General features: G+C 49.1%; 2 protein-coding genes across 15 annotated transcripts; both read right to left on the bottom strand.

Annotated features, from left to right (window-relative positions):
- Positions 1-272: 272 nt before the first annotated feature.
- On the bottom strand, positions 273-7,285 carry FANCG (FA complementation group G). Of its 7 annotated transcripts, none has more exons than XM_027614859.2 (15): positions 6,395-7,285; positions 6,075-6,195; positions 5,776-5,866; positions 5,277-5,408; positions 4,844-5,046; positions 3,766-3,901; positions 3,460-3,590; positions 3,213-3,359; positions 2,936-3,087; positions 2,483-2,549; positions 1,936-2,225; positions 1,741-1,787; positions 1,376-1,531; positions 813-936; positions 273-667 (listed from the first exon to the last, which is right to left on the bottom strand). In XM_027614859.2, exons 2-15 carry the CDS (start codon positions 6,168-6,170, stop codon positions 559-561), a joined length of 1,881 nt encoding a protein of 626 aa, XP_027470660.1. In that variant the 5' UTR covers positions 6,171-6,195; positions 6,395-7,285; the 3' UTR covers positions 273-558. The 7 variants fall into 7 exon arrangements, 6 of the variants coding, with proteins under 6 accessions (XP_027470660.1, XP_027470656.1, XP_027470657.1 ...); XM_027614855.2 differs by having other exon boundaries at positions 6,075-6,535; positions 6,619-7,285; XM_027614856.2 differs by having other exon boundaries at positions 6,075-6,506; positions 6,619-7,285.
- Positions 7,286-9,454: 2,169 nt separating this feature from the next.
- PIGO (phosphatidylinositol glycan anchor biosynthesis class O) lies at positions 9,455-19,213 on the bottom strand. Of its 8 annotated transcripts, none has more exons than XM_027615756.2 (11): positions 18,899-19,213; positions 17,826-18,340; positions 17,058-17,201; positions 16,753-16,876; positions 16,276-16,435; positions 15,890-16,069; positions 14,117-15,641; positions 13,385-13,591; positions 12,954-13,171; positions 12,290-12,360; positions 12,015-12,144 (listed from the first exon to the last, which is right to left on the bottom strand). In XM_027615756.2, the coding sequence occupies exons 2-11, from the start codon at positions 18,334-18,336 to the stop codon at positions 12,015-12,017; spliced, it is 3,270 nt and encodes a 1,089-aa protein (XP_027471557.1). In that variant the 5' UTR covers positions 18,337-18,340; positions 18,899-19,213. The 8 variants fall into 8 exon arrangements, with proteins under 8 accessions (XP_027471554.1, XP_027471561.1, XP_027471560.1 ...); XM_027615755.2 differs by having other exon boundaries at positions 17,826-18,337; XM_027615757.2 differs by having other exon boundaries at positions 17,826-18,337; positions 18,953-19,213.
- Positions 19,214-20,982: the final 1,769 nt, after the last annotated feature.

Here is a 20,982-nt window from a genome sequence, read left to right as displayed (position 1 = left end):
AACCTGCCCTTGTCCTGAGAGGCCTGCCCAGACCACCTTCCAGACCCAGCTCCACTCATTCTGTGACCTTGCACAGGATCCTGGGCTTTGAGACTCTGGCTTTTAGGCAACAGAAAGAACCAAAGCCACTGCAAGGATTCCTGTGGCCCTTTCTTCTACCCAGAACTCAAATCTCATAAGGTAGATGATGTTGGGAGAGGGCATCTTAGATAATCACTCAACTGAATCAGATAGCTGTGAGCCTTCCCACTCAAGTATATGTAGTAGGCAAACAAGAGATAAATATGAAATTTTACTCAACACAATTAAAAGGAGAACAGGGAAAAAGGTGTCATAAGCAAAGTTAATGCCTTTATGGTGGCAAGCGGGCTTCCTCTGGAACCAGAATGGCAGTAACTAGGCCAAATTTTGCAGGACTACTACCAACTTCTCCAATGCCAGACTTATATAGGAATGATTAGTTTCACCCACATCCCCCAAGAATGGTAAAGCAGAAAACCCCTCCCCCAGAGAAATGGGCGACTGGAGCCCCAGCTCAGGCTCTTTAAACTGTGGCAGCTACAGATCACAAGGCTCCGGCAGAGATGTCTGAAACTCCTCAAGAAGAGTTTCACGGTCAGGGAAACGAATCCAGCCCAAATAGGTTTCTAGGTACAGGGGAAGAGACCTGGAGAGCAAAAAGAGTGATGTCTAAGGGTGAAGGATAGGTGGAAGGTTGGGCAGCCATTCCCCCCTTTCATTCATCACCACCCCCAACAGACTCCAGGACTCCAGGATGCCCTCAGCCCCAAGCCCGCAGGCCTCAGCCTCACCATGCAGCATTCTCCTGTGGCAACTTAGTTTGGGCCTCTAGCCTCCACCAGAGAGCAGTGGCCTCATCCCTCCGATCCATCCTCCTCAGAGTCTGAAGCAGGTGAAAGGAAGCATCTTGATTACCTGTAGCCCCACCCCAGAGTAGAAAGGCTTAGAACTTGACACAGCCTTAAGCATTTTATAAAAGGAGAAACTGAGGCCTAGAGCAGGAAAGTATCTTTTCTACAATCACACATGGAACCAGGAGGTTCCATTCCCAACCATTCCTATCCCTGGGTACTGCCTGCCCAAGACAAAGGGCTCAGCTGACTCTGCTTCTCCCCAACATACTCCCAGCACAGTTACAGCCTTTGTCTCTGAGGACATTGGGAAGACTGAGGAACTCCGGAGAGCCTTCACACATACTTGCAAATGTCTTCAAACCTGGGTATATCCCTAGGTATATAAGTACAACCCCATTCATCTGGGAACATCACTCTTCCTCTGATCCCCAAGGGCCCCCCTATGAGCCTCTCTGTCCTTGTGCATCTGAGCATAGCTGATGTCATGCAAATATACATACCTGGGCACATTTGCACACTGAGGAGGAAGTCCTGTAGGGCTTTGGTATCTTGGCCACTGGCCACCCACTGCAGTCCACGACTAATCAGGGCAGCTGCCCGAAGCTGTTGTAGTGTCATATCTGATACACAACCCTTCTCACCATTGGAAGCAGGCCCTGGGGACCACCCCAAAGTCAAAAAGTGTGTCCCTGCTACACAGGCACCTAGTATGACAGAACCCCAAGTACTCCTCTTTCTCTTCTTATGTCTGGAGTCCCCCCCCCTTTTTTTTTTAAGTCTCCTGGTGGGCTAGGACGCATGGAAAGGCAACACAGTCACCACCCCCATTCCAAAAGGGAAGAGGAAAATTGAGAGTCTAGATCACCTCGTTCTTTGTCCTTAGAAGTGGCCCGGAAGAGCAGCTCAAGGCACCTGAAATGGGACACAGAATATGGGTGAGAAGTCAAACTCAGAAACTCTGGGGTGAGTTGGTAAGAATGGAGTTTACCAATTCAGGTCCCAATCAACAAATTATCCCTCCATACTTCCCCTAGGATCCTGGTTGGCTTCCTGGGCTCACCGGCTAAATTCACTAATTGCCTCTTTTTGGGCCCCCAGCTGCACCCAGGCTTGACCCTGAAGCAGGTAGGTGGCAGAGACCCAGGATGGGCAGTGTGGTGACTCCTTGGTTCCTTTTCTGGCATCTTCCCACAGCTGGGGCATCTTGGGAAGCAAAGATGACGTGCGGCTGAGCAGCTCCTCACATACAGTCAAGGCATCCTGGGCTCGGCCTGCCTGGATCAGTGCTGCTGCTGCCTCTAAGAAGACCTCAGGTATACAAGGCCCTGCGGGGGAAGGGGGCGGGAAGAACTGGGGTGGGAGGAGGATGCAGTGTCTTAAAGAGACATTAGCCACCATCCCCAACCTCTTCACCAGGCTCTGGTACCACATAGAGACCACCCATTGCTTGCTACCCTGGACCCTTGGCTCTGGGAACCTTCCTGGTCTGGCCTTCCAGCCTGGACAGACAGAATAGCCGAAGAAAGAGAAAACAGCAGTCCTGCTCTACTCCAGAGGAGACTCCAACCCTCCCACCCTATTACAGAGAATCTTGAAGACATACCCACCTTTGACTCCAAGCCATCCAGCACCAGAGCCAGCAGGTCCAAATAATGCTCTGCAGCGTCCTCTGCCCTGAGAAATCATAGCCCACGAGCTTCACCTTAGGCCTTTGGCAGGGTCCTCCAAGGGCTCTTAGCTAACAAAGGGATGCTCAAGGGCCCTGGGGAGTGGGGAGAGTGGGGTCTTGGGGCTCCAATCCTAGCTCAGTATGGATCTACCCTCCTTACAGAATGGATCTGGGAGGAGATTTCAGAGTTTTAAAGATCTAAGAGCTTAGTGTCTGGGTAGAGTCTTAAGTTCAGGTCCAGTGACAAGGCAGGAGGTCGAGGAGTGGAAACCTATGTCCTACCACTGACTCGTCCATACAGCTGACTTGCAAGAACAGAAGCAGTCATACCCCAGGGAAGGCATCAGAAATGGGAAGAGGAGCTCAGATGAGCAAGGCAGTGGAACCTCACCTTCCCACCTGTAAGCATCGGCTTGCTAGCAAGTACTTGGCCTGGCTCTGTGTGCCACAATGAAGGGGTGAGGCTGGGTGAAGTCTGGGGAGTAATAACTCTACTTCAATGAGAAGCTGGGGGGCTTCAGAACTGTGAGTGACATTCAAGGCCTAAAAGGGACAAAAAGAAAAAAGTATGTCCATAATCTTTGGGAGCCTTAGTTCCTTCTATTTACAATTTGATTAGTCTCCCTAACACAAGCACTTCAGCAATCACTGTATCTTCAGTTCCTTACCTCAACCAACAGCTCCAGACTCTCCAGCTCTGCTGCCGTGTTCCCCAGTTGCTGATACAGCCTGGAGGCCTCCAGAAGTGGGGGACCCCAGGTTGATCCCCCTTTCAGGGCTGCAACCAAGTACAGCAGAGCTCTTTGTGGATTGCCCTAGAGGATTAAGAGGACACAAGCCTCAGCTGCCCTCCCAAAGCAGAAAGCTGTCTATAACACCCATGGTTTCCCCAACCCACCCTAGGACTGTCTTTACCATTTTACGGAGACAGGTCCCCAGAGCCGTGTACACCTGGACCAACACAGGCCGTGGGCACAGACCTGAGGCTGCTTCTCGCAGGCTGCTCAGTGCCCTGGGCAGACTTCCTGTGATCAGCTCCTGGAGGCCTGAGATCAATCAGGGTTTAAACTTAAAGAAGCCCATAGGGCAAAGGGATGACAGGGAACAAGAGTACCGAGAAGCGCCACTGAGCTGAATGGGACATGACAGGGAAGGTACGAGCCAAAGGACCCCTTAAGACAGGGAGTGGTGAGGAAGGGATGAGTAAGATTGCTAGCTGACCTTGGCGAAAGGCAGAAGCAGTAAGAAGGACATTCCTTAAGCCCCGGGCATCCTGCAGGGTCAATGGAGCATTTGTCTCCTCAGCTGGGGGGCTCCAAGTTTTCAGAAGCCGCAGCAGATTCCGAGAGGCCTCATTCTGAGGAAAGAAGGGTGATCAGACGCTCTAAGCCTAGAACTACTTCTTCTATCTCAGTCTATACTGGCTGGACCTTGAAATCAAGGGTCCTCCTGATTCCTGTTCCCTCAATTCTAAGGTATAGATAGCTATGGGGCGAGAATAAAGGGAGGAAGAAAAACTTGGGGGCACTGATGATCTATTCTAGTGCACCTTCTCATTCAGTATAAGCCCAGAACACACAGGGCAAGGACCATGTGTGGGTTACTGATGAGAAGAGTGAGGCTTGGAGATGACTTCAGCAAGGTCAATAAAAGCCCTAACCCTATCCAAGATCATTAAGCTATTTTATTTTATTTTTTTAAGATTTTATTTATTTGACAGAGAGAGACACAGTGAGAGAGGAAACACAAGCAGGGGGAGTGGGAGAGGGAGAAGCAGGCCTCCCGCGGAGCAGGGAGCCCGATGTGGGACTCGATCCCAGGACCCTGGGATCATGACCCAAGCCTGAGGCAGACGCTTAACAACTGAGCCACCCAGGCACCCCCATTAAGCTATTTTAAAAAACACTCAAGGGGCGCCTGGGTGACTGGGTTGGTTAAGTGTCAGATTCTTGATTTTGGCTCAGATTATGATCTCAGGGTCATGAGGTCGAGCCCCACATCCGGCTCTGTGCTTGAGTCTGCTTGAGATTCTCTCCCTCTCCCTATGCCCCCCCCACCCATGCATGCACTCCCTCTCTCAAATAAATCAATCTTAAAAAAACAAAAACAAAAACAACCACTCAAGAGAATTCCCCCCAGTGAGGGACCAATCAGAGCAAGGTCACCAAGAGTCCCAGAGAGAACCCACATCTTCTGACCACCAACCCAGCAGCCTTTCCAGCACAAAATGATGCTACTGCAGCTGAGACAGGTGAGAGATAGGAAGAGACCCTTAGGTCCAGTTTACTTCCCAAATTACCTGGTTGCCATTCAAGGTCTGCAGCAGGAAGGTCAAGTCCCCAAGGCAGTCAGTGCTTAGCCAGAGGGCAGCCTGCAGGCCAGCCAGGTGGTGAAGGGCAGGCAGCAGCTCCAGCAGAAGGGAGGAATAATGGAGAACAGAGTCCCACAGCCCCCTGAGCCCACATTCCAGTCTGGGCCCCAGCTGTTCCTGGGTCTCCAGCACTGTAGAGAACACACATACAGCTAAGGTTGGGACCTCACTCTGGGTTTTCTTTTTCTGCAGGAACCCAAAGGTCACAAAAGTACTCCTGGTCTAAGGAGCACCTGGAGGATAAGAGAATGGCAACTCTGTCCATGGAGGTGACAAATTTTATTGCTCCTCTTGTCCCCTTTGCAAGGGCTTAAACCCAGACAGTCTGGCAAGGAAATGGAAAGCAATCGCTGGCCCTCACCTCTCTCCAAGCCCTGTTGAATATCCTGTGCCTGGTCCTCAGTGAAACCCTGGGCCAGGCTTGCCCTCAGGGTAATGAAATTGCAGGTAATAGTCAATTCCAAGGGGAGAACAGGAACAGCCGCAGGGAGCCCTGGAGCAACACAAGCTGATCTCACAGACCACTTCCCCCAGAAAGATTCCCCAAATAAGATCCAAACCCAAAGATCACCTCACCCCAACCAAAACGGCCATTTGCACACAGTATGGAAAGGGCAGAAAGTTCTCCAGATTGGCTCATCTCTGAAACTACTTCTTCAAATATGGGGGGGGGCGTGGCAGGGAGAGGGCGGGGCGTAGAGATTCACCTGCACCAAAGGGAATTCCACTCCAGTCCTGTCTGTGACTTAAATAGGATCCCCTGCCCCTAGTAATTTTCTCAGTCCCAGAAATGCAGAAGAGGACCTGGTCTCTGGCTGTGGAGGAAGGTAACTGAGCATCCTGAGGAGGATCCTGCTTACCCCGCAGACTATGGAGGAGTCCCCTGAACCCTTCCAGTGCATCTTGAGCCAACTGCTGTCGCCTCAGAGATAGACGCGAGTCCTGAGCCACCTAACAAATGTGGGATGAGGTATCACTGAAGATCAGTCCTTATTTCTCCCCTTGCAACAGTGGCAAGGGATGTCATTCTCCAGTCATTTCTGGCTCCTGATGGGGGAAGTCAAACTCAATCCCTCCCCATCAGCTGCGGTAAATCCACCGGAAACCCTCTTTCTGGTATTTTGGGCCTGCAAAGCGAGGGTCCCAGAAACCGTGTTACCTTGGCCTGTCGAACTAGCTGGTCATTCTTTTCCCTCCACAGGTCTAGGCAGCTGGGGTGTGGCACTGAGGAGCCCAGAGGGGTCTGGTGCGACATGGTGGCCGAGGCTGGGCCCGGACACCTGGAGGGGGTTCCTGAAGGGTAAGCCCGGCCCCGCCGCGGTCCCCACCCGAGCGGGGAGGGGTCCCTGCGCCTCCGCACCCCCCCGCAGCTCCTTTGCTCTCCTCGGGGTCCCAGGAGAGGCGACTCGCCCTTTACAGGAGAAATGGACTCTCTCCTAGACAATTTGGCGGCTCCCACCCCCGCCTCTTCCATCTCGCCTCTGGTTGGCCCGGCCGGCAAAACTCTCGGCTGCGGTTGGTCGTCTTCAAGGGTTAGTCCCCGCGGGAAACCGGAGGAAGAAACGAGTCCGGTCTCGATCGGAGAGGGAGGCTACGGCGGGTCAGAGGACGGGGGTGTGTCTGAGTGGGGAGGTAGTACGTCTCACGGTTCGGCTCGCTAGTCCCTCGTGCAGGCCAAAACCTTGAGAAATCGATCTCCGTACCAGAAACCGTGTCCCAGCCTTTCCCTCGCAGCCGCACTTCCAGGTCTGTCTAGCTTTGCCCCTCCGCAGGGGGCAGGCCAGCGCAGTGCATGCTGGGAATCGTAGTACGGCCCAGAGTCACCACAAAAAAACCAGCCCTGGCACAAATTACGTCCAAAAGGAACTGAGACCAGACCAAGGCCCTTGGTAATCCGCCCATCCTTTCTTTGCTCACCACGGTGCACCAACACGCTACCACATTTGCTCAACCCCATGCAGTCTGACCGCTGGCGGGATCGCCCGGGGCTCGTGCAGGCTTCACTGCTCAAAGGTACCTGCCCCTTTCAACAAACGGACGCAGGAGAATTGGATATCCGTATGCAAAAACAAAACAAAACTGTGACCCTTAACCACAGATAAAATCAACTCAATATGGGTAAGTTGAACTTCATTAACATTAAAAACTCTTTTGCTACAAAGGCAAGATCAAGAAAATTAAAGTCAAAAATGTAGAATTTTCAGATTATTATATACCTCCTAACAGACCAGTATCCACAATATGTAACTCTCAAAGCTCAATAATGAAAAAAATTTAAACCATTTTAAGACGAACAGAAAAATATGAATAGGCATGTTACAGAAAAAAGATACATGAAACACAAAAAAGCAACACATAAAAAAATTATCATTAGCCATCAGGGAAATGCAAATTAAAACCATGAGATAGGGGCACCTGGGTGGCTCAGTCGTTAAGCGTCTGCCTTCGCCTCAGGTCATGATCCCAGGGTCCTGGGATCAAGCCCACATCAGGTTCCCTGCTCTGACGGAAGCCTGCTTCTCCCTCTCCCACTCCCCCTGCTTGTGTTCCCTCTCTCGCTCTGTCAAATAAATAAATAATCTTAAAAAAAAAAACAAAAACAGGGGCGCCTGGGTGGCTCAGTTGGTTAAGCGACTGCCTTCGGCTCAGGTCATGATCCCAGGGTCCTGGGATCGAGCCCCGCATCGGGCTCCCTGCTCGGCAGGAAGCCTGCTTCTCCCTCTCCCACTCCCCCCGCTTGTGTTCCCTCTCTCTCTCTCTCTCTCTCTGTCAATTAAATAATAAATAAAATCTTTAAAAAACAAACAAACAAGCAAAAACAATCAGGGCGCCTGAGTGGCTCAGTTGTCAAGCGTCTGCCTTTGGCTCAGGTCATGATCCCAGCGTCCTGGGATCGAGCCCCGCATTGGCTCCCTGCTCTGCGGGAAGTCTGTTTCTCCCTCTCCCACTCCCCCTTGTGTTCCCTCCCACGCTGTGTCTCTCTGTCAGATAAATAAAATCTTAAAAAAAAAAAAAAAAAAACACGAAATAACCTGGCTAGCTCAGTTGGTAGCGTGCGACTCTTGATCTTGGGGTTGTAAGTTCAAGCCCGATGTTGGGTGTAGAGATTACCTAAAAAAATAAAATCTTTTAAAAATATCTAAAAAAATAACAAAACCACCAGATACCATTACACATGTATGCACACAGAATGGTTACAATTTAAAAAATGCAGATAATGCCAGGGGCACCTGGCTGGCTCAGTCAACTCATCTCAGAGTTGTGAGTTCTAGCTCCACACTGGGTGTGGAGCCTACTTAAAAAAAATAAACAAAAACACGGATGATACCAAATGTTGGTGAGGATGTGGAAAAACTAGAACTCTCATACACAGTGGGAATATAAAACATTATAGTTACCTTGGAAAATAGTTTGGCAATTTCTTAAAAAGTAAATGATAAGCTTACCATATGACCCAGCAATTCCACTCTAGGGAATCCTCTCAAGAAAAACAAAAACATATGTCTACACCAAGATTGGTATGCAAATGCTCATAGCAGCTCCAAAAATATTCATAATAGCTAAAAAAAAAAAAAAAAAACTAGAAACAATCCAAACGTCCATTAGCTGTATGACCATAGCCATACAACAGACTATGACTCAGCAATAAAGAGGCAAAAACTGATACATGCTTCAACATGAATGAACCTCAAAAAATTCTAAGTCAAAGTAGCCAGACCAAAAGACCACATATTTGATGATCCCATTTGTATGAAATGTCCAGGAAAGACAAATTTAGAAAAACAGAAAAGAGATCAGTGGCCTACGGTGAAATTGGGGCTCAATGGTAAACAAAGTATAGGAACTTTGTGGGAGTGATGAAAATTTTCTAAAACTAAATTGTGGCATTAGACAGGGTTTCTTACATATTAACACCAAAAGCACAAGCAACAAAAGAAATATAGGATCAACTGGACTTCCATCAAAATTTTAAAATTTTGTACTACAAAGAACACTACCAAGAAAATGAAAAGGGGCACCTGGGTGGCTCAGTCGGTTAAGCGACTGCCTTCGGCTCAGGTCATGATCCTGGAGTCCTGGGATCGAGTCCCGCATCAGGCTCCCTGCTCAGCGAGGAGCCTGCTTCTCCCTCTTACCCTCCCCCCTCTCATGTACTCTCTCTCTCATTCTCACTCTCTCAAATAAATAAATCTTAAAAAAAAAAAAAAGAAAATGAAAAGACTAGGGTAGCTGACTCAGTCCGTAGAGCATGTGTCTCTTAAATCTCAGAGTCAAGAGTTCAAGCCCTACCTTGCATGTGGAGCCTACTTTAAAAAAAAAAGAGGGGCGCCTGGGTGGCTCAGTCAGTTAAGCGTCCGCCTCTTGGTTTCAGCTCAGGTCATGATCTCAGGGTCCTGGGATTGAGCCCTGCCTTGGGCTCCATGTTCAGTGTGTCTGATGGAGATTCTCTCTCTCCCTCTGCCATTCCCCCCACTCACACACACACTCTCCCAAATAAATAAATCTTAAAAAAAAAATGAAAACACAACGCACAGAATGAATATTTGCAAATCATATATCTGACAAGGTACTTATATCTAGAATATATAAACAATGTTGTAAATCAAAAACTAGAAGAAAACCCAATTAATAAATGGAGAAAGGCTCTGAATGGACAGTTCTCCAATAAGCACAAGAAAAATGCTCATTACCTTTAGTCATCAAGAACATGCAAACCAAAACCATGAGATACCACTTCCAACACCCACTAGGATGGCTAGAAAAAATAAATAATTGTACATAAAGGCATAGATGTGCAGAAATTGGTACCCTTGTACACTAATGAGAATATTAAGTGGTGCAGCAGCCTTGGAAAACAAATTGGCAGTTCCTCAAAAAGTTGAACATAGATGTACCCTATGACCTAGCAATTCCACAGTATACCACTAGGTATAAACCAAAAAGAAATGAAAACATATGTCCAAACAAAACTTGTACATGGATGCTCATAGCAGCATTATTTGTGTATTATATTACATATGTACAATATGTATATATATGTATATATATATATATACATATTGTGTATAACAGTATTGTTTGCGTAAACCAAAAGGTGTAAAAACCCAAATGGCCATCAGTGGATGAATGGATAAACAAAATGTGATATATCCATGCAATGGAACATTATTTGGCCATAAAAAAGAAATGAAATACTGATACGTGAGGCAACATGGATGAACCTTGAAAACATTAGGCTGAGTGAAAGAAGCCAGACCGAAAAGGATACATACTGTAGGATTCCATTTATATAAAATGTCCAGAATAGAAAATACAGTCAGAAAGCAGATTAGGGGTTGCCTAAGCTTAGGAATGGAGGTGGGGAGGGTGAGAGGGTGATAGGAAAATGTACTGAGTTTCTTTTGGGTGTGATGAAAATGTTCTGAAATTGACTGTGTTGACAGTTGTACAACTCTGTGAATATACCAAAAATTATTGAATGGTGTACTTTAAATGGCCAAATTTTATGTGAATTATACCTCAGTAAAGCTCTTTAAAAAAATAATGAGTTAGTGTGGAACGGGTGCTTTGATGTCAATTAAGAGGCAGGGATAAGAATTTTTAATAATATATCTTTCTCCAAAAGGATTTTGTAGTTTGATCAGGAGAAAAGGAAATAGCCAACGGTTGGCAGATCAGCATATTTCCCTTAGGCTTCAGGAAAGGAGCCTCCCTGCAAAAAAAAAAAAAAAGAGAGAGAGAGGGTGGAACCTGACACCCTAGGACAGGGTGAGGGACTGGAGTCTTGAAATCCTTCCCATGGGTGCTAGGGATGAAATAGGGTCTTTTCTTCTCACAGAGGCACTGTGTGTTTGATGCTTCGGAATGGTGTCCACCAGATTGAGAGAGGCAAAGGGACTTTTTTCTAATTCCTTAGCTGGGGCCTAACTTCTCTCATTATTAGCCTATTCCTGCCAGGGTTACCAATGTCCTATCCTCTAACTGACTGAAACAGTCAACACTTTTCATCATCTTTCTGTTTGACCCATGTGGCACTAGAGACTATTAGCCAATAAATAATTACAACTTTTCCTTTAGCCCCCACAGCAGTGAACGCCTTTCCTTCACAATCACTGCTATGCAGTGTGTCTTTCTGCCAAGTAAAAATGCTATTCCACAATTTTACATCTGTTCCTCTCTCTTTCAGCTGTTTCATCTCCTCCTGTCCTGGACATTCTCAAACATCAAATCCCAGGCCTGACCCTTCTCCTCAGAGTCTCCCCGCACCCTCCTTTGATGGACATTTCCATGAGAATTTCATGCCAGTACTTCAATGTGACACAGTAGTGAGGTGGATGGAGAGCACAAGACAAGCATTAAATGTATAGTTTTGGCTTCAAGTCGAGAATAATCAATGGGACAAGATGCAATGCTATGTCAGATGGGCCATTAGGTCTGATAAATGAGAGAACACCAGGGTGGCCTCTACAGAAGTAAAGAGCAGAGGGTGTTCAGTAGTGAAAGAACCCAACAGAGGAGGGAATACAGCACTGCTTGGGGTTTTAGACAGTGAGTCTGGGTACTCCATGATGCCTGGGCTTGTCTTTCCAGCCATCTCTGCTATCAGCCAAAGCATAAGATTTTAATAAAATATGTTACATGGCAAAGAAAAATGGCAGGTGGGAAAACAGGAGTGATTTGGGAAGAAGGAGAGGAAGTGAATTCAGACAACTTCAACCACTTCCCAAAGGTTTTCAGGTGTACCCAGGTCTGCCTAAGATGGCTGATGTTATCTGTGCCTCATGGGAGGGGAGAGTGACCCTCCCCCTAGTCCCTATAGGACTACCTATAGGGTAGTCCTCCTCTCAGACACACATATTTACATTATTATTTTATTCTCCTTTGGAGGCCACCCTCCAAATCAGGAGTTAGGGAGCAGGCCCCACTATGATTTTGAATTATAAAATAATAAAGTCCCAAATGTCAGTAGCTCCTGGCTGCATGGTGGTAAGAAGTATATAGCTAAGCCTCTCTTGCAGATGATCCAGCACTTATATAGGCCAGACTAGATTGTTCTCCAGCTCTCCTTGTGGCCAGAAGCCAGCATTAGCAGCCTAGGCTACCTCTGCTGGGCCAGAACTAGCTGCCTGAACCAGGAGCTCACAGCACCATCCACTCGCATCACCAAAGCTATGCCCAGGAAAAGTCCCACGCTGCTCACAATAAAGCCCATGGCTTCAAAAATGAACCTGTAAAGAAAGGGAGAATTCTCAGGGGACACTGAGAGTAGGTCTAAGCCTTTTCCCTGAGACAAACCTGCCCACCCTGATGTTCATTCTTTCCTCCAAGCTTCACCCTCCCCAACACCAATACTTCTCAAGCAAATCCACTCACTTGGGGGCAAACACCTTCCAGACCATGAGATGCCTGCGGAGGATGGAGGCTGCCAAGGCACAGGCCAGAATCTAGGGAGGACAGGAAAGGTCAAGTTACTTGGGAAGGAGAAAACAGGTCAAAGGGAGAGTTGCCATAGGCCCCTGTGAAGAATGGGAGGAGTAGGAAGTAGTGCATGTCAGTGGAAAAAAAGCTGGGTGAGGAGTTAGGAGACTTAATTCTTTTCCTGGCCCCACCATGACCTTGGGCAAGCACTATCCATCTGTGCTGATTACACTCAGGCTCTGCCTCCCAGGTTGGGAGGAAGATGTCAGTCACACCTTCTGCCTCTGAATGGAAGGAGGATCTGTGACCACAGCCTGGGAAAGAATCCTGGCCATCACCTCAGTTTTTCCAGTCTGTCCACTAATGGAGGAATCCCCATATGCAACCAGCAGGGTCCAGATCTATCTTATAGGGAGGAAACAATCCAAGACTAGGATTAAGGAGACCCAGGTTCAAGTCTCAATATAGCCCCTTGAGGCCACGGGCTTAGGCAACCATTTTGCTTACCTGTACTTCAGTCAAGGCTCTCTCCCAGGGTATTGGCAAAGTATGAAAGAAAGAATGTGACGTACACAGATGAGGAAAGGGCACTAACTCCGGGATCTCTCCCTGCACCCACCTGAATACCAAGGACAAAGAGGTACTTGAGGCTCAGCTGCAGCAGCGCTGCATTGAAGTGATGAGGTGCATCCCGGAGCCGCATCTCCATCAGTGGCTCCTCCTCCTCCTCAGGCCTGACTCTGGCTTCAGCTTCATTCCTCCCTAGGGGCTGCCACCTCTTCCGGGGCCCTTGATTCTCACAGAGGAAGGGCCAGAGCAGAAGCAATGGGCAACCTACTGCCTCAGAGGAAGGCAGGGCTAGAATCAGTGGAGGACCTAGGGACCAGGCCACCCTGGCCGCCAACCACCCTAGTTGACTGAGGCTCCAATTAGCATTGGCCAAGGGGTGCCAAAGATCCAACAAAATCACATCTCCCCACTCAAATCCAGGAGTTTCCTTTCCTTCCAGAAAGTCAGAGTAACAACGGAAGCAAGAGAGGAATGAAGTACCTGCAAAGAGGAGATGGGAGGCAAAGGTGTTGGCTCCCACCAGCAGAGCAGGCAGCCAGGTGGAGGAGCCATGACCCTCTGGGAATCCCACGAAGGCTGCGTGCCAATGAATGGCTGGAAAGACAGGCTGGTGGCCCATGGAGTAGAAGGTCTGCGTGGCCATGAGGGCCCAAGCAGAGACTGCCTGCCATGGCACAGTAAAAGGACCTAGGGGAAGACAGATACCTCTTCACAGTCACATCCCATTCCCTAAGCCATAGCCTACAGCCTCATGGTCATATACTCCTACTACTTCAGTGCTATACGCACACACATGCCCCTTACCCCAGCCTCCTTACATTCAACACTCTGCTATTCTAATTCCCTCTTTGGCACTAAGCCTCCATTTCTCTAATCTGAACTGTGGTCCATCTCTTTCTCTCATATACACACAGCTCACTACCACATCAGGAAATGCACTCCATGAAGATGCAGCAATCCCATTAAGAAATGAGTCTTGGGGGAAAAAAATAAATTAAAAAAGAAATGAGTCTTGGAGTACTCCTGTCTCCCTCCTTCATGAACTTTGCTGGCCCTGACAGCCAGTGGCAGGGATCAATTAGCTTGGCTACATCAGGAAGACCCTCCCAACTGTGTGAAGAATCAGAGGAGCAACACCTCCCTGAAAACAAGAGGGGCCGAAGTCACATCACTACCATCCTTGGATGAATCAGGGCTGAGAAATGTATTTACCAGGGGTAGTGATGGGTATCCCAGCAGCAAGCAGATGCAGGAGAAGGAAGCTCTGCAGAAACAGAAGCAGGAACACAAGGCTAATGCGCTCTGCGTGCAATAGCAGAAGTGGGAAGGCCAAGAGAGTGAGAGCCGTGACCATAGCAGCTGAGTAGACACTCCCCAGGTGACAGGCCGCCACAGTCAGGGGGCCTTGGGATTTGGTCCTCTCTAGACGGCCCCGGAACTCTTCCTGCATGTGTCGGTAGATTTGAGGTACCACATAATCCAGGTCAGCCCGAGAAGTGGGGGGCCCTGAGAAGGGAGTGAGGACAGTCCTGGTCCTTGGGGCACCTGTCGTAGCCTTCACCAGCACAGTCACGGGCCTCCAGAGCAGCAGCATGAGCCCTGAAGCAGCCAAGCCTGCCACAGCCCTAGGCAGCACAACAGATGCCCCAGCAACCAAGGCCCTGAGACGTGGGGGTGCTTCATCTGCCCCCGATGCCAGTGCCCAGTAGGCAGCAGTGCCCAGTGCCATTAAGGGCAGCCCCCAGCGCACAAAGAGCACAGAGGGCTCAGGGCTCTTGAGATTACTATAGCGGCGAAGCCACAGGCGCACGGCAGCTAATAGGGCTACCAAAGCCCCCACACAAGCGCCATACCACAGATTCTTGGCTCGACCACCCACCATGGATGCCAAGGGACTCAGCCAGGGAGAGGAATGGCAAGCAGGTGTCTCTTCAGGGCAGCGATGAAAAAGCCCAGCTAGCCTTATACATAAAAGCAACCCGACTCCAAGTCCCAAAGCATGTGTGCCATTGTGCCGCGGTGGGCCTGTCGAGGCCGAAAAGCAAAGGCGGGGTATTGTGAGCAGCTTAGGTGGCAGCAGCTTGCCCTCCCAGTGAAGCTGGGCAATCAGGAGCAGGATGAGTGAGCCCAAAAGGAAGGGGGTGGCCCTGGCCTCAGCTACAACAAAGCTATCAGAGAAGAAAGCAGCAAAGCGAATGAGCAGAAATAACAGGACAGGCCCAGGGATGGGAAGCAGGGCTACCAGGGGCCTCCTGGACCCCCAGCCCGCCCAGGCTTTCCACAGAAAAGGCAGGAGTGAGCCCGCTGCAGCCATGGCCCCTAGAACCACTGGATCCAGCTTCAGCCCAGTAGTTGTCAAGAGTCCAGCACACACTATGGTACCAGCCAGACCACAGGCCATGAGTGTTAGGAGGGGGCGGAAGCAGAAGCCTGGGGATGTTGCCCACTGGGATACCAGCAGGCAAAGAAAGCAGGCAGCAGCCATGAGAGCAGCACCCCCTGCCATGCGACCCAGAGAGAAACGAGCCCAAGACTGAATGCACATGGCCCGAACTCCCCGCAGGAACTGCTGCAGCTCAGTAATCACAGTCTGCAGTGCTGCCTCAGGCCCCTGGGGCCTCTGCAGGAGCCGCTGGTAGTCAGCAGAGGCCTTGTTGAAAAGGGTCTGCAGCCGATGAAGCTCCTTAACTTGAAGGTCCTGAGCAGCAGCTGAGTAGGTGTGAAGAAATCGGGATACCTGGCAAAAATGGTCAGAGACCAAGCGAAGACATCAGAGATATAAACCAGGACAGAGGCAAGGATAGGTGTATCTAGAAATCAGGGACCTGAACTCTGTCCAGGACAGGGAGGAAGGGAGGGATAATGGAAGGAGGACATGGCTATGGAAGGTGGGATTAACACTGAACAAACGACAACGGAGTGATCATTATGCTTCTCCTATGCCCACCCTAGCTCTGTCACCTGTAAGCCCAGCCCACCACCTACCTGCTGGGCATTGAGATGGAGAGCCGAGGCTTGGGCCAGAGCAGAGGAGTGAGACTGGGAGTCTTCAACCTCTGAGAACAGCTCAGCCATTACCTCCCCGATGTTCCCAAATGGAATGGGCAGGCCCAGCAGCAGGGCCAGCGTAGGCACAAGGCTGATTTGAGGAACTATCTCTGGCTCCTAGAGGAAAAGCAGAGGGGCCAATGGGTTCACTAGAGCTGAGGTCAGGACTTGGGAGGGAAGACATAGGGACCTAGGTAGGAAATGAGTGGGGGATGCCCAGAGTCATGAATTTGGGGGCCTAAAATGGAGGGAGCCACAAAAATGCTATGATCATGACTCAGTTGAATACCAAGAGACCAGACAAAGCACACCCCAGGCCTCACCTCTGGTGGGGCACCAGGAAAGAGGGCTTTGGGACTGTAGAGAAAAAGTGCAGCCGAGATCTCCAGCTCACTGTCTCCTCCATGGTCCCCAGTCATGGTCATCCCATGGTCCCCAATCACGACCAGCAGTGTGTCATTTTCCAGACGCTCCACAAGTCCCCTGAGGGCCAGGAAATATGTCAGGAGGTAGGAATGGATAAAGATTTTCCTGGGAGACCCATTCACCCCCAGCCATAACTTCCATTAGGAGGGCCTAGACATGTGGCAAAGAGATACCTCTTCAATCATGACCCTACTGCCCAAAGCCACATGCTGAGTTACTCAAGATGGATGAGGCCCCTAGCTTCAGAAAAATGCCTAGTAAAGACAGAATTCAGGAAAAAAGAGGCTCCAAGATAAAGACTTTTTCTCTTGGGTCAATATATCCTAAGATTCTCAGACACAAACCCCCTCCCCCAGCCAATATCCCACACTCACTGGATCACCTGGTCCATTTGGCTAAGTTTCTTGGCCATTTCAGGGTGATGAGGGCCATACTTGTGGCCACAGTGATCCACGCCCAAGAAGTGAGCAATCAGCATATCCCATTCACCACTGTCCACTGTGAAAGGAAGAACACAGCACAGGGGACTAAGGCCCACTCCTCATCCCCAGCCAGACTCTGACACTATGCGAAGGGACACAATCCCAGGCCACTGCACCCATGGGAGGCTTAGAATTTGTGACCCGAAGCAGCCCTCCCCAGCTCCCAGTCTTAGGCCTGCATCTGGCCCCATGCTCACTGGTTGGATAGAGGTGTTCCAGGATGCCATTGTCCACTGTGTGCAGGTCTCTGACATTGAAGGATGGGAAGAAGAAAGCTTGGGAGAAAGCTCCAGGAAAAAGATCTTTCCAGGTATCATCTCCCATGAAGACCACACGCCTTCCTGCAGGGACATGAGAGTAGGTCACAGCCTGAGCAAGAGTCAAGGCAGAGGGAAAAAGAGGAGGCCCTTTAAAGACTTATCAGAAATCTCAACCATGCACTCAAAGGCACAGCAATTCCATCCAGCAACTCTTTATCCTTCAAGGCCTAAAATTTTCTGCCAGGAAGCTTTCCCTGATAATCATACTTTCCCCAATAACCAGACTTCTCACTTCTTGTTTCTACAAAAGGCTCTGCTAGTTCTCAGTCCCTGGCTATCTTTGCTACACTGTTTTTCCTGAGTATATGCTGTTTTTTTCAAGTCAGGGTGTGGACAGGGCATGGACCCTGTGCACTCTCCTCCAAACTTGTGAGAATACCAGACTCACACCTTCTCCTCTTCATTGCTCTACTGCCCCTGAGAGCTCCCCAAAAGTAAAACCAACACTCCATGCAAATTAAAAATTCCAGAAGGACAAAGCCCACACCTGCACTTGCTGCACGCAGGGCCCTGGTCTCTTTCTCTTCCCCCGTCCTCCCACAGCATAGTATAGCATGCAGTTGAGCACCCAAAGTTCTGGCTCTCTGACTTCTACAGAGAAAATATGCTATGGTATTCCTGGCCTCCAAAGGGGCCCAAACTAACCTGCACTGGCGAGTTGCTTAATGAGGTTGTCTTCCACTATGGCATGGCTAGCAAAGTTACTGCCGGCATCGATGAAGGTAGGCAGTGAGCCTGTGGTGAGGGCCTTGAGGCGCTGCATGGTGGTGGTGGGGGGATCAGCCTTAGACTGGTAGAGCCGGGCATGGTGGGGCTGAATCTCCAGGATCCTTTGCAAGCAGTTCAGTTTGCCCAGGAAGGGCAGAGAGACAGGCGGCTCTCCAGGACTGTGTGAGGGCTGGGGCTGAGCAAAGTCAAATCGCAGAGCATCTATCAGTACCAGCACAAGCCGAGAGAATCGAGAAGCCATCCAGCAGGCCCCAGGCTTCCCTTGGCTCCCCCATGGCAGGGACCCAGGGCCTGGGGGCTCTTGGCAGCTGCTATGATTGGTGAGTTCCAAACGGGTGAGCAGGAAGCCACTGGTGAAGAGAGCAATGCCAGCGTAGAAGAGGAAGCAGACCCAGGCCAGGAAGAGCAGCACCGAGATCTTCTGCATCCTGCTGGTAGCAGGGAGGGAATTCATCACTGTGGGGTTAAGAACCAATGGATATTCTGGTCCCTCGATTCAAAGCCCAGCTAGAATCACTTCCTCTTGGAAGCCTTCCGGAAGATAAACAGCCCCATAGCCAACCCAATACAATGTTCCTCTCCACCAGTTATACCAGTGTTTCTGAAAGTGAGGTCCGCAGACTATGGGCATCAACCTGGAGCAGCTGTCTAAAATGCTTATTTCCAAGGCCCCACCCCAGATCTACTTAATCAGGATCTTTGGGGGTGGAGCATAGGGATTTGCACTTGTACTCCCGGAGATTCTAATGATGAAAAGCACAGTCCACGAGGGAAACTTATTCCTAGTGGTAGAATGCTCTCTGACAGCTCATTTTTCCACCTCTCTCCTTGCCAATCTCAACACCCTGGGGTGGCCAGGACTCGCAGCCGCAGGGGAACCCGGGCCGGACTGACGACGCCGCCTGGTGGGGACCAAGAGGACCAAGGGGAGGAGTCACGCTCCGCTTCCAGATGGCCAGGATCGCCAGGAGACCGGAGTCGCGACCTACCCCGCGCAGCAGAGTCGCAGGGTCTAGAGCCGGTGGGGCCTCGCGGGGACCTACACGTCCGGACGGCTCTGCTTCCTCTGGTGGATACCCGGCCTTCTCTTGGGTACCCTGGCTTCGGTACTTGGCACGCCAGGCTGCGAGCTGCCGGGGATGGTTCCCTTCGGGAAAGGGGAGTGAAGAGTACGGAGTGCGAGCAGATTTTCGGAGACCCCGGCTCACCTTGAACGACGCCCGGAAGCGCAGCGGGAACGCCAGCACACGGGCACCATAGACAAGCGCACGCCGGACAGAGCGGCCTGTGGGGGCCTCAGCGCCATCTGCCGGCGCCTCCGAAGAAGTTCGGCAGGAAGCCCTGGGCGGGCCACAGACGGAGAGTTTGATGAGAGATCATAGAAACTTAGGAGAATTAGGGGCAAGGAACTAAGCTAAAAGAGGTCAGGGAAGCACTGGTCATTCTTGGTTAAGACTAAGAGCGGCCTTTTGGAATCAAACTTAGCTTGAATCCTAGCTCTGCCACTCACTAGCATTATTGGGCATTACCTCATCTGTAAAGTAGGGATAAGTAATATTCATTTTCTCCTTTTTGCTTAGCTGACACCAACTGATAGATTTTATTATTTCTCCTCTTCACATCTTTCACTGTATCTTCCAACTCAGTAATTGAAAAAATAATCTAATTTAAAAATGGGCAAAGGTGGGGCAACGGGCTGGCCCAGTTGGTACAGCATGCAACTCTTGATCTTGAGGTCATGAGTTCAAGCCCCACATCGGGCATGGAGCCTACTTTTAAAAAAATAAGATAAAATAAAATTTTTAAATGGGCAAAGGAGGGGTGCCTGGCTCGCTCAGTGAGAAGAACATGCGACTTTTGATCTCAGGGTTGTGAGTTTGAGCCACGTTGGGCGTAGAGAGTACTTAAATAAATAAAACCTTAAAACAAAAACATGTTTTTAAAAAATAAATAAAATAAAAATGGGCAAAGGATCTGAATAGACCTTTCTCCAAAGAAAATATACACATGACCAATTAACAGGAAAAGATGCTCAACATCATTAACCATCAGGGGAATACTAGAAATACCACTTCATACTCACTAAGATGGCTAAAATAGAAAAGACAAATAACAAATATTGGCATGGATGTGGAGAAATTTGAACCCTCATACACTGCTTTTGGGATTATAAAATGGTGCTTTGGAAAACAGTGTGGCAGCTCTTCAAAAGGTTAAGTATACAGTTACCATATGCCCCAGCAATTTCACTCCTAAATATAAATCCAAGAGAAATGAAAAGCTTATATCCACACAAAAACTTGCACATAACAGTTCATAGCAGCAAAACAACCCAAATGACCTTCACTGATGATAGATAGATAGATAGATAAACAAAATATGGTATATCATACAATAGAATATTGTTCGGCCACAAAAAGGAATGAAGTACTGCTACGTGCTATTACATGGATGAAACTTAAAAATATTGAGTGAAAGAAGCCAATCACAAAATAGCATTTTATATTATTCCATTTACATAAATACATAAAGCTACAGAGACAGTAAGTTAGTGGTTTCCTAGGACTGGGGGAAGAAAGGAGTGACTGCTAATGGATACAGGGTTTTAGTGGTGGGGTAGGGATGAAGAAGAGATAATGAAAATGTTCTAAAATTGTGATGGTTGCACAACTCTGAATATACTACAAATTACTGAGTTTACACTTTAAATGGGTGAATTGTATGTGAATTACATCTTAAGGAAAGCTACTATTAAAAAAATTTTATTTATTTATTTATTTATTTGAGAGAGACAGAGATAGAGCATGAGTGGTGAGGAGAGGGAGAAGCAGGCTCCCTGCGGGGCTCAATGCGACCCCAGGATCATGACCTGAGCCAAAGGCAGACGCTTAACCAACTGAGCCACCCAGGTGCCCCTCAGTAAAGTTACTGTTAGAAACAAAAATCCTCTCCGCTGGTTTCATTTCACAGTAAAGCCCAAGTTCTTATAGTAGGCCTACATGGCCCTACAAGTCTATACACCAGCTCTGGCTTCCCTCTCTGATTTATCTAGCTGCCACTTCTTTGCTTCCTT

This window comes from Zalophus californianus, chromosome 13 (assembly GCF_009762305.2).
Source record: "Zalophus californianus isolate mZalCal1 chromosome 13, mZalCal1.pri.v2, whole genome shotgun sequence".
Classification (NCBI taxonomy): domain Eukaryota; kingdom Metazoa; phylum Chordata; class Mammalia; order Carnivora; family Otariidae; genus Zalophus; species Zalophus californianus.
The sequence above is the reverse complement of the archived record's forward strand: the minus strand, read 5'-3'. Positions and strand labels throughout refer to the sequence as shown.